At 44.8% G+C, this 14,230-nt stretch overlaps 1 protein-coding gene across 11 annotated transcripts in view; it reads left to right on the top strand.

The window, feature by feature from the left end:
• WDR59 (WD repeat domain 59) overlaps positions 1–14,230 on the top strand; it is a 101,774-nt gene that overhangs the window by 52,170 nt on the left and 35,374 nt on the right. For all 11 annotated transcript variants that reach the window (XR_011384093.2, XR_016225421.1, XR_016225422.1 and 8 more), the window contains 7 exons: positions 4,639–4,718; positions 5,774–5,906; positions 6,018–6,142; positions 8,627–8,791; positions 10,238–10,333; positions 10,623–10,779; positions 11,273–11,342. Coding sequence is in view for 6 of the 11 variants with exons in the window: in XM_051847282.3 (XP_051703242.1) it covers positions 4,639–4,718; positions 5,774–5,906; positions 6,018–6,142; positions 8,627–8,791; positions 10,238–10,333; positions 10,623–10,779; positions 11,273–11,342 (826 nt within the window). In the remaining 5 variants the exon portion in view is untranslated. The remainder of the gene's footprint in view (positions 1–4,638; positions 4,719–5,773; positions 5,907–6,017; positions 6,143–8,626; positions 8,792–10,237; positions 10,334–10,622; positions 10,780–11,272; positions 11,343–14,230) is intronic.

Genomic DNA, 14,230 nt, shown 5'->3' with positions numbered 1-14,230 from the left:
AGCAAAATTTTGAGTATAAGTTATAGGATTTTTTAAAAATACTTTCTTATTGTGATATATATCCTTTTTCTAGTAAATTACGTAAAACATATACAGTTTAACAAATCGTTGTCAAGTGAAAAATCATGTAACTTTGACAAGGTCAAGAAAGAACAATCTAAAACCCCAGCAGCTTCCTTATCACAGTTCCCCTTCCCCAGAGCGTCACTGTCCTAAGGTTTGGGACAGCAGTGTCTGTTTTCATCCTTTATGGCTCAGTGCCTATATGTGAATCCCTAAAAATACTTTGCCTGTTTTTGAACCTTTTGTAAATTGTCTTGTGTGTATTTTATATTTTACCTTTTTTTGAGCCTAAGGTTGTTACAGATTATTTAAACATTTTGTAACTTGTTTTTAGAGAAAGAGAAAGGACTTCCATTGACTGATTGACTCCCCAAGTGCCTGCGATAACTGGGACTGGCCCGGGGCTGAAGCTGGGAGCCAGAAACTCAATCCAGGCCTCCCATGTAGGTGGAAGCGATCCAATTACTTGAGCCATCACTGCTGCTTCCCAGGGCCTGCATTAGCAGGAAACTGGAATCGGGAGCCAGGGCCAAGGAGAAACTGGGTACTCAATGTGGGACATGGTGTCTTAAGTGCTAGGCTGACTACAACTTACAAATAAATGGTAGTTTATTTTTACTCCCATGTCTTCTTAATAAATTATTTAAAATACTTCTAAAAATGTTTACTTAAAAGTCAGAGAGACAGAAAAAGAGAAGGAGAGAGATCTTCCATTCACTGGTTCACTCCTCAAATGCCCGCAGTGGCCAGGGCCGGACAGTCGGAAGGTAGGAACCTGGAACTCCATCTGCGTCTCCCAGATGTGTAGCAGAGGCCCAGCCACTTGAACTGTCATCTGTTGCCCCCGAGAATGCATCAGCAGGAAGCTGGGTCAGAAGTGGAATAACTCAAACGCAAATCAGCACTCTAATATGGGATGTGAGTGTCCAAGCAGTGAGGTAAACTCTGTGTCTTAAAAAAAAAAAAAAAAAACAACCCTGGAGGAGCTGGAGAGGAGCTGGAGGCCGGCTCCTCAGAGGCCAGGCCGCTGCCTTCCGGCACCTGCTGCTCCTGCTCCTGCGGGGCATCAGCCTCTTCAAAACAAACAAACAAAAACACAAAAAACACTGTCAAATTTTTCTTAAAGGTTTATTTATTTTACATGAAAGTCAGAGTTACACAGAGAGAGGAGAGGCAGAGAGAGAGAGGTCTTCCATCCACTGGTTCACTCCCTAATTGGCCCATGGGGGCACCGGTTTGAGTCTTGGCTGTGCCGATCTGAAGCCAGGAGCTTCTTCCAGGTGTCCCATGTGGGTGCAGGGGCCCAGGGGCTTGGGCCATCTTCTGCTTTCCCAGGCCACAGCAGAGAATTGGATAGGAAGTGGAGCAGCCAGGACTCAAACTGGTAACCATATGGGATGCCAGCACTGCAGGCAGCAGCTTTACCCACTATGACACAGTGCTGGCCCTGCCACAGTGTTTTAAAAAGAGATTTATTTATTTGAAAGGCAGAGTGGCAGAGATTGAGGGAGAAAAAAAGATGTCCATCTTCTGATTTTCTGGTTTACTCCCCAAGTGCCTGCAAAGCCTACGCTGGGCCAGGCCAAAGCTGGGAGTCCAGAACTCCATCCAGGTCTCCCACGTGAGTGCAGGAATCCACGCACCTGGGCCGTCATCTGTTGCCTCCCAGATGCATTAGTGGAAGCTGAATGGGAAGCAGACTACCTGTAACTTGGACCAACACTCTGATACAGCTGCTGGCTGGCCGTCCCAAGTAGCAGCTTAACCCGCCACGCCACAGTGCTTGTCTTAGCAAATTTTTATTGGTCCTCCTCTTGCTTTGACTTTGCTGTGGTAGAAGATCTCTTAAGGAGGTAGAAGGAGAATCAGGATGTTGTGGCCAAGGGAAAAGGATGTTTCAGATGAAGTGGTTATCAGTTGTTCACATATTGCTGAAGGATCAAAATGCAGAGTAAGAGAAAATTGTTTACTTGAATAAGTGGGAAGCTGTATGATCATTCAAAGGGGGATTACAGGGGCCGATGCCGTGGCGTGGCAGGTGGGGCAGCCGCCTGCAGTGCCGGCATCCCATGTGCGCGCCGGTTCGAGTCCTGGCTGCTCCACTTCCCATCCAGCTCTCTGCTGTGGCCTGGGAAGGCAGTGGAGGATGGCCCAAGGTTTTGGGCCTGCACCCATGGAGGAGACCCAGAGAAAGCTCCTGGCTTCTGACTTTGGATCGGTGCAGCTCCGGCCATTGCAGCCAAATGAGGAGTGAGCCAGCGGATGGAAGACCTCTCTCTGCCTCTCCTTCTCTCTGTGTAACTCTGACTTTCAAGTAAAAAATAATTTCAAGTAAATATATAATTTTTTTTTAAAGAGGGGTTCCAGGCCAGTGCCGTGGCTCACTAGGCTAATCCTCCGCCTTGCGGTGCCGGCACACCGGGTTCTAGTCCCGGTCAGGGCGCCGGATTCTGTCCCGGTTGCCCCTCTTCCAGGCCAGCTCTCTGCTATGGCCCGGGAGTACAGTGGAGGATGGCCCAAGTGCTTGGGCCCTGCACCCCATGGGAGACCGGGAGAAGTGCCTGGCTCCTGCCATCGGATCAGCGCGGTGTGCTGGCCGCAGCGCACCAGCCGCGGCGGCCATTGGAGGGTGAACCAACGGCAAAGGAAGACCTTTCTCTCTGTCTCTCTCTCTCACTGTCCACTCTGCCTGTCAAAAAAAAAAAGGGGGGGGGGGTTACAGAAGTGGATTGAAGCCAGAGCCAGATCATAAGGCACCGTAAACAGAGACAGCAGAACTGGCTCTGTGGAAAAGCTGCCCTCAAAGGCCAGGAGTGAAGGCAGGAGAAAGTGGAATAAAGAGAGCCGGGGAAAGCAGGTGCCCTTGGGAATTAGTGGGACAAGGGGGGAAGGCACAGGTGAAGGAGTGGAATTTGAAAAATAATGAGGCACGGTTTTTCCTCAAAGTCAAGGAAGCTGATAAAAAGCCACATGGAGAGTCAGGAAATTGTTGATGTGAGTTTGAAGCTGAGTGGTGGTAACAGGCAGTTGCTGTCTTGTCAGGCGTGCCCTGGGATGTAGTGCAACACTAAGGAATGGCTTTTTGGTTGAAGATAAAGATACAGAGAAGGAACTAATGAGGGAAAGAACTACTCCCCCCCCCTTTTTTTTACCACCCTGTTACCCCATTGCTCATATTCTCTGTTACTGCAGTTTCCGTATCTGTAAAATAAAGGAATTGGATGAAATAATTTCTAACTGTCTGCTTTCTGAAGATGTCCGTGAAAGTTACTCTAGATACTGCATAATTGACCTGAAATGTCCTGATCTTTCATAAAGTACCCTGGACCTTTTTAGGATAATTTCCCTTTGACTAGATGTAATGTGTGAAATACAATTTAGTCAATTAAGAACATTGAAAGTGATTATTCATTTTACATAAAGGGATGCATCATTTTACAAAAAAATTCTTTTGAGCACTAAGATGCCCTGGTGCATTTAGAACAATTCATTTAATATATATGTATAAAAAATTCATCCCCAGCTCTTCAAGAGCATGTAGAAGGAAGAACATTTGTAGAGGTGAAAGTTTAATATGACGTGAAATCTCAGCATCACGCTTTACCTGATAATTTCTCTGTTATTACTTCACTTCATTTAAGCTTCTGCTCAGGGAGCTGGCATTGCCCTGCACTGGGTTAAGCTGCTGCTTGCAAAGCTGGCTCCCTTCTGTTTCCAGTCCTGTGTGCCTGGGAAGGCAGCAGAATATGGCCCAAGTGCTTGGGCCCCTGTCACTCACATGGAGACTAGGGTGGTCTCTGTCTCTGTCTGTCTCCCTCTCTCTCTAATGCTTTTTCCCTCATCAGTTCCTTCTCTGTGTCATATCTTCAACCAAAAAGCCATTCCTTAGTGTTTTACTACATCCCCGGGCACACCTAACAAGAAAGCAACTGCTCTGAACAATAAATAAAATAAATCTTTATTTAAAAACAAAGGCAAAGTGAGAGAAAGAGAGAGAGGTCTTCCATCTGCTTGTTCATTCCCCAAATGGCCTCAACTGCCAGGAATGAGCCAGGCTAAAGCAAGGAGCCTAGAGCTCCATCTGGTCTCCCATGTGGGTAGCCGGGCCTATATACTTGGGCCATCTTCTGCTTTCCCAGGCCCTTTAGCAGGGAGATTGATTGGAGGTAGGGCAGCTGAAACTCGAACCTGTGCTCATAATGGGATGCCAATGTCCCAGACAGTGGTTTAACCGGCTGTGCCACAGTGCCCTCCCTAGGGAGTCCTTTCTAAAAATAACTCCCCATCAGTCTCTATCCTCTTATCCTGTGTCTTTTTTATACCATTTATTACTGGCAGACATTTTATTGTATGTTTATGTCTATATTTCCACCATTGGAATGTGAGATCTAGGAAGACATTGTTTTGTTCATGATATAGTCCTGGTGCCTATAATAGTGCCTGGCATAAGGGAAATAATGAATATTTGTTAAATGGATAAATGAATGAACCAATGAATCTAATTCCATTGTAACTTGTAACAAAATAGTTGTTGAATGCAGAAGGATTTCTAGGGTTCTTATTGGTCATTTCTAGGGTCCAAAGACTACCAGCTGGTCACGTGGTCCCGGGATCAGACCTTGAGGATGTGGCGGGTGGATTCCCAGATGCAGAGGGTATGTATCCAGTGCTCTGCTGGAGAAACAAAACATGCAAGCTTCAGGGTTTGTGGGGGTTAGAGATTGTGGTGGACTTGCGGTTAGCTGAATGGCTTGCGTGTGCCATGCTGAAGCTTCAGGGTCTTTAAGAGCCAGCTTCAGTATTTAGCACTTTAAAGCCAAAGAGCCTCTAAACTTCTCTTTTTCTCCTCTCCTCATATAAAGTAGTATGGGTACCACACTGAGCATATGTCCTGTGGGCTTTACTTCTTTCTTTTACAAATGGACTCAGAATCTTAACCTTGAACTTGGCAAATATTCAGAGCCCTGTCTGCTACCTCTTATATGAAGCTGTCTCCAGTTTTCCCCCCATAAATGATCTGTTTCTAATAACAGCCACAATGGTACCTGCTGTGAATTACTTTTGAGATCCTTGTTCTACCCTGCCTCACCGTGGGGCTCTGTCTTCTCGTTCAGTGACTAAATTCCTTGATGATGAGAACCGTGTCACTTGTGCAAAGGCATTTCAAAAAGTTGGTGGAAACATGGAAGTGAGAAATAAGTTTATTTTGTTGCAAAAATTTCTAAGTTCATGCATTTGTATTGTATCCTTCCACAGTGCATCACACTGCTTTGCACAGAATGGTGATAAAATGCCAAGAATATTTAATATGAAGTCACACTTGAGCATTTTGGTCAAGGCTTATCACCTTATTGCGTTTTCAGTCTACTTTCTGCAAAAAGTACCATTTGCCCCTAATGCTCTGAGGTTAGGTTAGATTTGCTCTTACATTAGCTGATTAACTCCATTAAAACTTTGGTTTTTTTTCCTGAGGCTTGCATAAAGTCCTTAGATAATGAAAATTTCCAGGGTGAAATAATTGAGTCTATTATACTCTATATTTAACGAGGGAGATCTGGTGATGGGTAAAAGTCTGTTTTGATTGTGTCAGTTGTTGGCTGACACATCTCGATGCCTGTGATTGCTATTTTTAAGTCAAAATGCTCCAGCCGGAACCGATGATGCTTTCCATTGGCTTCTCTAGCTCTGCTTGTTCTCCCCTTTGTTGCAGCTTTGTGCAAATGACATATTGGATGGCGTTGATGAGTTCATTGAGAGCATTTCTCTTCTGCCGGAGCCGGAGAAGACTTTGCACGCTCAAGATGCAGATCAGCAGCACACCTCAAGCCATGGGGAGGAAGAAGGTAGTTTGTGAGGTGCCGCTCCGTGCGTTTCAGAGTTTTAGCAGATATCTGAGAACTGTTCTCTTCGTTTTCAAAACTATTTCTCAATACTGAACTTCTCTCTCCTTGTAGCCCTAAAGGAAGATCCCCCTAGCAGTGTCTTGGAAGAAAGGAAATCAGAGCAGTTGGGCCTGCCCCAGACCCTGCAGCAGGAGTTCTCCCTGATCAATGTGCAGATCCGGAACGTGAATGTGGAGGTACCCAGGACCTGGAAGGACCGCATCTCAGGCTTGCTGACGGCAGCTCCTGGGAGAAGGCTGTTTCCGCTGTGATTTTTGGCTAGCTTTGCTTGCTTTTTTAATTCCTAGGTTTTTCCAAAGAAGTAGGTATTGCCACAAACCAGACATTTTTCCTAATCCTTTCTTTCCTCCCAAGATGAACCAAGAGATAAACCAGTGCTCATGAGCCTTAGCACCTTTGTAGATGCCCCAACATTTCATTTTACCATTTATGCAGGTACTTAAATCTGGGAACGCGAAGTAAGAGACGGGCATTGCTGGGCAAGTTCGAATGGCAGGGCTGACTTGGGAAGCCGTACCTCCTGACTCCCCAAGCCTTCTGTGCTGTGCCCTCTTCCCTTACAAGCTGGTCATCTCCTTTGTGAGTTAGAATCTGAATAAGTAGCCAAAACCTCTGTGCACTTAGCACATGGAACAGTCTCTCTTCTTGGTAGGCAGATATCAAAGTTCTTTACTTTAGGAAATTGAGTCTGGCTCCAGGAAAGAATTTCAAAGCTTGATTAGTTTTACTTTTATGCAGATTCAGTTAATTGTGGGCAGAGATGTGTGCTGTTACATAGTTATGTTGCTTGGCCTTTAAAGCAACTCTGTAACGAGTGGTTTTATCCCTGCTTAGCAGATGAGAAAACCAAGATGCCAGGAGATGAAGTGACTTGTCTAAGGCCAGCAGCTGTTTAGTGCGAAAAATAATACTAACCCAAGTCTCCAGATGCCCCATGTGTGTGACTCTTTTCCCTGTACTGCAGCTGTCTTCTCTAGTTTGCAGTACAAGCAGTCAGAAAAATCTGAAGAATCTTTGATTAAATGGGTCTCTGTCAACTCAGTTTATGTTCTTTTAGATTCAATTGAGAACAGAGTGGTTACCTAGTGATCTAGTTTAAGAAAGGGATTTTGATTCTTTTCCCTAGTACTTATTAAAAATTTTTTAATTAATTTATTTGAAAGGCAGAGTTACAGAGAGGGAGGAAGAGAGAGAAAGAGAGAGAGAGGAGATTTTGCATCTACTTGTTCACTCCCGAAATGGCCACAACGGCCAGGCCAAAGCCAAGAGCTTCATCCTGATCTCCTTTGTAGGTGCAGGGTCCCAAACACTTGCACCATCTTCCACTACTTTCCCGGGTGCTTTAGCAGAGATCTGGATTGGAAACAGAGCAGCTGGGACTCCAACTAGTGCCCATTTAGGATGCTGGCATCAAAGTTGGCAGCTCAACCTGCTGCACCACATTGCCAGCCCCTTAAAAATTCTTGAGATATGGGCCGGCGCCGCGGCTCACTAGGCTAATCCTCCGCCTTGCAGCGCCGGCACACCGGGTTCTAGTCCCGGTGGGGCACCAGATTCTGTCCCGGTTGCCCCTCTTCCAAGCCAGCTCTCTGCTGTGGCCAGGGAGTGCAGTGGAGGATGGCCCAAGTGCTTGGGCCCTGCACCCCATGGGAGACCCGGAGAAGTACCTGGCTCCTGCCATCGGATCAGTGCGGTGCGCCAGCCGCAGCGCGCCTGCCGCAGCAGCCACTGGAGGGTAAACCAGTGGCAAAGGAAGATCTTTCTTTCTGTCTCTCTCTCTCACTGTCCACTCTGCCTGTCAAAAAAAAAAAAAAAAAAAAATTCTTGAGATATAATTCACATGCCATAGGTTTCACCTTTTTAAAGTGTACAGTTTAGTGTTATATAACCATCCTCATGTGTAATTCCAAAACAGTTCATCATTGTCCACATGAACCCTGTTCACATTAGCAGTCACTCCCCATTCCTCCTCCCACAAGGCCCTGACAACTACCACTCTTTCCTGTCTCTATAGGTTTTCCCAGCAGTACTTTTTAAACTGAGTCAGACTATTTAACTTCATCTTAGTCCACCTCACAGCTTTGGGATGAAACTTTTAAAGTCAGAATACTTTCAACTTACTGAATCGTTACTAAAATTTAAAAATATATTTTGAAAACGAATTGTCGGGCCAGTGTTTTGGAGTAGTGGGTTAAGCCCCCACCTGTAACACCAGCATCCCACATGGGTACTGGTTTGAGTCCTGACTGCCCCACTTCCAATCTAGCTTCCTGCTAATGCACCTGGGGAATGCAGTAGAGGATGGCTCAAGTGCTTGGCTCCCCATACCCACATAGGAGACCTGGATGAAGCTCCTGGCTTCAGCCTGGCCCCACCCCAGCCATTGGGATTGTTAAGGAGTGAACCAGCAGATGGAAGATCTTTCTCTCTCTCTGTCTGTCTCCCTCCCTCCCTCTCTCTCTGTAACTCTGCATTTCAAATAAAATAAATAAATTTTAAAAAATAAATTGTCTTCCAAAACCATTTGACCTTCTAGACCTTCTGTCTCTCTGACTCAGTTACCAAGGACACACAGCATTCAGTCAGCTGATTTAGATCCTTGTGGCTTTAAAGACCCTTTGTGGTTTGTCTCGATAGCAGTTGTGGGCTGTCTCTTGCAGATGGACGCGGCGGATAGGAGCTGCACAGTGTCTGTGCACTGTAGCAACCATCGAGTGAAGATGCTAGTGAAGTTCCCTGCGCAGTACCCAAACAATGCTGCACCTTCCTTCCAGTTCATCAACCCCACAACCATCACATCCACCATGAAAGCGAAGCTGCTCAAGGTGAGTATCCAGGTTCCCAGATTCTCCTTGCTGGTGTAAGAGAAGGGCTCTGCTCACGGGGATCAGTGTCTCCACTGCGCAGTAAAGTTGAATGAAAGGCATCCATTCCTTTACACTGGAGTGTCAGCAATGTAGCTGCTGTACTTGTCATTCATTTTAGTCCCAGGTTAAGAATGCTGCGGTATAATTTCATTCACATGGAAACAATAATGAAGATGTGTTGGCCAGCTGGCCAGCTGCACAGCTGAGGTGTCTGGGTGGTATGGCCGAGCCTGGCATCTGGTTTTTAACCATGCAGGTTTTAGAAACTTGAAGTGTCCGTTTATCTAGAGCTAAGTGGGCAGCACCTCCATAAAAAAGCCCCGAGCTAGGTGATGACACTTTTATTTCAGTTTGAGCAGTGTCACTAGTGAAGGAACTGAAATGTCCTGACAAACCCAAGCTGACCTGCATGTCATTCATCCTTTACTGGGTTCAAATCACGCGCACTTGATTGTCCTGTCATGTTGGGGGCATATTTCTCAAGTGGTTAAAGGCACTCTGAAATGCCAGTTACTCAGGTTTTGTGGTGTTTGTTCAAAACTTGGAATCTGAATATTTCATTGTCTAGTTTGGACATGTAAAAAAGATTTGTTGGCATAAAACAGTAGGAATAGGAAGTGATTTTAGAGGTCTAATTCAGTGCTGCCCAATAGAAATATAATGTAGGCCACATATAATTTCAAAATTTTTTAAAGACTTGTTTTATTTGAAATACAGAGTTATAGAGAGAGGTAGGGACAGAGCAAGAGAGAGCGGTCTTCCATTGCTGATTCACTCCCCAAATGACTACAGTGGCTGAAGCTGAGCTGATCCAAAGCCAAGAGCTTCTTCTGGGTCTCCCACGTGGGTGCAAGGGCCCAAGCATTTGGGCCATCCTCCACTGCTTTTCCTGGTACATTAGCAAGAAGCTGGATTGGAAGTGGAGCAGCCAGGACCTGAACCAGCGCTCATATGGGATGCTGGCACTGCAGGCTAGGGCTTTTAACCCACTGTGCCACAGCGCCAGCCCTTAATTTTAGATTTTTTATAGCCACACTAAAAAAATGTTTAAAAGAACACAAATTAACTTCAGTAATGTTTTAATTTAATCCAGTGCATCCAAAATACTGTCATGTCAACGTATCAATATACAGTCATTGAAATATTTTAAACATTTTTTTTGTACAGGTGTTTGAGATCTCACCAATATGTGTGCCTTGACTAAGGAAATGGCTGTTTTAGTAAACTCAGGCCTGATTCTTTCTCAGTGACCCTCCACAGAGGATAGGAGGTGCTGTGCTGTGTTGGGCGTTTTAGACTGAACTATGCATCTCTCTGTGTCACCATTGCTTCTGACCACTTTGAAGAATCAAGGCAGGCAGGAGAAGTGGTGCTCTTCTTGACTCTGCTTTGGGCCTTTTCTAGATCCTGAAGGACACTTCCCTGCAAAAAGTGAAACGCAACCAGAGCTGTTTGGAGCCCTGCCTGCGCCAGTTGGTCTCCTGCCTGGAGTCTTTTGTGGTGGGAAACATGAAATTCTTGTACCAACCTATGCTTTGATGTTTTGTTTCATTTCTTTCCCCCTTAAATCCTGGGCTCCCTGATTTTGTTACAGTGTGTTCTTCTTTTGTCATTCAGTTTTAACCCATTAAGTCCCAATTATTCAATTCTGTGAATAAGTCAATGACATATTTATTTCAAAGTTACCATGAGTGGTATATATTTTGTTCAGTTTAAGTCTTTATAGGTGTTGTAGGTGGGACTTGAGACATAATGGGTTAAAACAAGTTGTGGTTTTTAAAAATTTCAGAACCAAGAAGACAGCGCTTCCAGCAACCCATTTGCACTCCCAAACTCTGTCACACCACCCTTACCGACGTTTGCAAGGGTCACCACTGCCTACGGCTCCTACCAGGATGCCAATATTCCCTTTCCTAGGACATCTGGGGCCAGGTTCTGTGGAGCAGGTTGGTTTCTTTATTATTCTCTGATTCTAGATTTTGAGAGAGAACAGCCAAGAACGTCACACATCCTATGTAAGCATCTTCATCAGAAAATTTCTCGTTGTTCTTATTTCCGTAGTATTACTGTGATCTGATGCCAGAGATGTCCATGGACATATTCTAAGGATTTTCACTAGAACTGAGGCTTAGTTTTATCATTCTTGGATGAACTTGGATTTTAGTCTTTACTCAGAACCCTGATCATTAACAAAGAACAGATCCCCCAGTGGTGATAACACAAAGTATCTGTGGAGGCTTTATCCACCCGCTTGCATCTCCCTCCCACTTCCTGGAGGTTCTGGCCTTTGATCCTGTTAAGGATCTCTGACACCGTGCGTCTTCACGGCTTGTGAAATGAGTCTTATCCTTCCAGAATATGACTAACAGATTCTGCCCTGGAATTTCCGACACCTAGTTTCTTGGTACTGAGGGGCGCATGTGCTGTCTGCTTTTTCAGGTTATCTGGTGTATTTTACAAGGCCCATGACAATGCATCGAGCAGTGTCGCCGACAGAACCTACTCCTAGGTGAGTCTGGGGTTGCAGTAGGCATTCACATTCATGAGTGGACAGAAACCTGGAAAGCACTCCCAGGTTAGTCTTTGGAAAATTTGTTTTAGTCCTCCGTCAGCTCCCATGATAAGATGTGTTCAAGAAAGATCAAGGTTCATTAAATTATATAAAAGCTGAGATTTCTGTGTCAAATTATTTACTCCTAAACCATTAGAAGGAATAGTTTTGTAAAAGCTATTGGCAAAGCAAGACAAATTCTTTTTGAATGTGGTTTTCCCCAATTGCTAAATATTCTGCATTATCACTTTATGTCACTTGATTAATCAACATTAAATAAAGCTGGAAAAATAACAAAAAATCTTGTACAGTCTCACAACACTAATATGCCACTTCTAGCCAAAAAAAGTATAGTTTTTAAAAGTTACATGAGTTGCATGTTTGAAAATCTCAGACAGTGAGAGTTTTAAATTAAAAAGTGCAAGCCTTTCCTTTCTTTCTCCGTGTGCCAGGAGCGTGACTGTTAACAGCGGAACGTGTTTCTGTCTAGTCTTCACGGCTTTCCTGTCTGTCTGATGCAGCAGATAGGAATGTGGACTTCAGAGCCAAGCTATCCAGGTTCCTCTTTTGACCCTGATGCTCCATGAATGTGGACACGTTGTCTAAACTGTTAGTGGCTTCCGCAGTAACACGGGACCCGGAAAGCACCGACCTCCTTTAGTTGCTGGGGAGGTTACATGAGCTAGCGCTGAGACCACTGCTTGGCACTGAGGAACGCTCAAACTGTGTTTCCTGTTGTGGCCACCGCAATTTTCAGCTTAGAGATTATGTAGTAAACTTCTGGTTCTGCAGTAGGATGATCAGAACCCCTTGGTAACCCTTCCTGCCACAGTCGCCTTCCTGTCTTGGATACGGTATCCTTAGCAGAGCCAAGAAGGAATAGCTGAGGTAACGAGAGAAAAAGAACTGAGTGCGGCGTTGCGAGCGGACAGTGACCACTAGCTAGGCTGGGTGACTGCCAGGCTCTGCCACAGCCCAGGCAGCTGAGCCGTCGGCCCTAGGAGAAGTAAGGGTTAAGTACCTCTGCATTACACCAGGTTCCTTATTAGAAAGGCTGAACTGGAAAACAGCAGCCTACTCTTACAGGGAAACAGTGAAATATCTGTAGCTGAACTTTGGGTCAGATGTTCTAATAGGAACATTTTTCACCCAACAGTACTTTACTGAGGTGTAATTTACAAGACACAGATCTGAAGTATACAGCTTGATGACCAGTACTCAGATCAAGATACGGAGCTTTACCCTCACCGCTCAGAGTTCATGGTCCCTTTCCCTAGCCCTTCACTGCCCAGAGGAAACTGACTTCTGTCATAGTTTAACTTTGCCTGTTCTTGAACTTTATTGAAATAGAATCATGCAGAATGAACTGTTTTGTGTCTGGCTTAATTTGTTTAACTTAATGTTAGTGAAATTGAGCCACATTGCTGTGTGTATCAGTAGTTGCATTATAGGAGTGTAGCAAACTTTGTTTATTCTCCTATTGATGGTATATTTGGGTTGCTTCCATTTTGAGTCTAAAAAACCTAGGCATCAAAGTTTTTTGTGGAAATAATTAAATTTTCTTTTTATTTTTAAAGATTTATTTATTTACTTGAAAGTCAGAGTTACAGAGAGAGGAGAAGCAGAGAGAGAGAGGTCTTCCATCTGATGATTCACTCCCCAATTGGCCGAAGTCAGGAGCCAGGAGCTTCTTCTGGGTCTCCCACGTGGATGCAGGGACCCAAAGACTCGGGCCATCTTCTACTGCTTTCCCAGGCCACAGGAGAGAGCTGGATTAGAAGTGGAGCAGCCAGGTCTTGAACCAGTGTCCATATGGGGTGCCAGCGCTTCAGGCCATGGCATTAACCTGCTGTGCCACAGGGCCAGCCCCAAGGAAATATTAAATTTTCTACTGAAGAAGTAGAAGAGCCAGGTCAAGGGACTGGCATTGTGGTGTACCAGGTTAAGCCTCTGTCTTGCAATGCCCGCATCCCATGGGCAACGATTCAAGACCTGGCTGCTCTACTTAGAATCCAGCTCCCTGCTAATGTGCCTAGGAAAGCAACGAAAGATGGCCCAAGTGCATGGGACCCTGCACACACATGGGAGACCCAGAAGAAGCCTTTGGCTCCGAATCCACAGCCTGGTCCAGCCCCGGTCATTGTGGCCATTTGGAGAGTGAACCAGCAGATGGGGGAATTCTCTCTCTCTCTCTCCCCCCCCCTCCAACCCCCCCCATTCCTCTCTCTGTAACTCTGCCTTTCAAATAAATAAAAAAAAATCTAAAAAGAAAAAAAATAAAGAATTTCCAAGTCAGTAGTGTAAGGAACATGTTTAATTTTATCAGAAGTTGCCAAAAGGTGTGTGTGCACTGGTTGTGCCGTTTTGCTCTCTCATGCTGGTCCCAGTTCTCTCCAAAAGTTGTTGAGGTGGGAGTGTGACGGCCCCTCATGGTGGTTTTACTTTACCTCTCTGGTGGTGACTTTGATGCTGAGGAGATTTTGTGTGCATGTTGACCATTTGGGTATCTTTTCTTGTGATGTGTCTGTTCAAGTCTTGCACGTTTTTAGGACGATTTCTTATTTGTGGCAGTTACTGATTTTGCTTGTGTTGGCATATATTATTAATTTTCTCGTTTTTCTTTTTCCCTTCTAATGATTTTTGGTGAATGACAGTTTTCAATTTTGATGATGTACATTTTATCACTTTTTAATATTATGGTTAGTGACTTTTGTATTCTGTTTTAAAAAAATCTTTGCCTGCCCCAAGGTCAAATAAAAACCCAGTGTGTTTTTGTTTTAAAGCATTTTAAATTCCCTACGTAAGATCTGATCTACCTCAGATTAATTTTTGTGTTTGCTTGATGT

Source organism: Oryctolagus cuniculus, chromosome 18 (assembly GCF_051225735.1).
Source record: "Oryctolagus cuniculus isolate XC-2025 breed Fujian yellow rabbit chromosome 18, ASM5122573v1, whole genome shotgun sequence".
In the NCBI taxonomy this organism is placed as follows: domain Eukaryota; kingdom Metazoa; phylum Chordata; class Mammalia; order Lagomorpha; family Leporidae; genus Oryctolagus; species Oryctolagus cuniculus.
The sequence above is the reverse complement of the archived record's forward strand: the minus strand, read 5'-3'. Positions and strand labels throughout refer to the sequence as shown.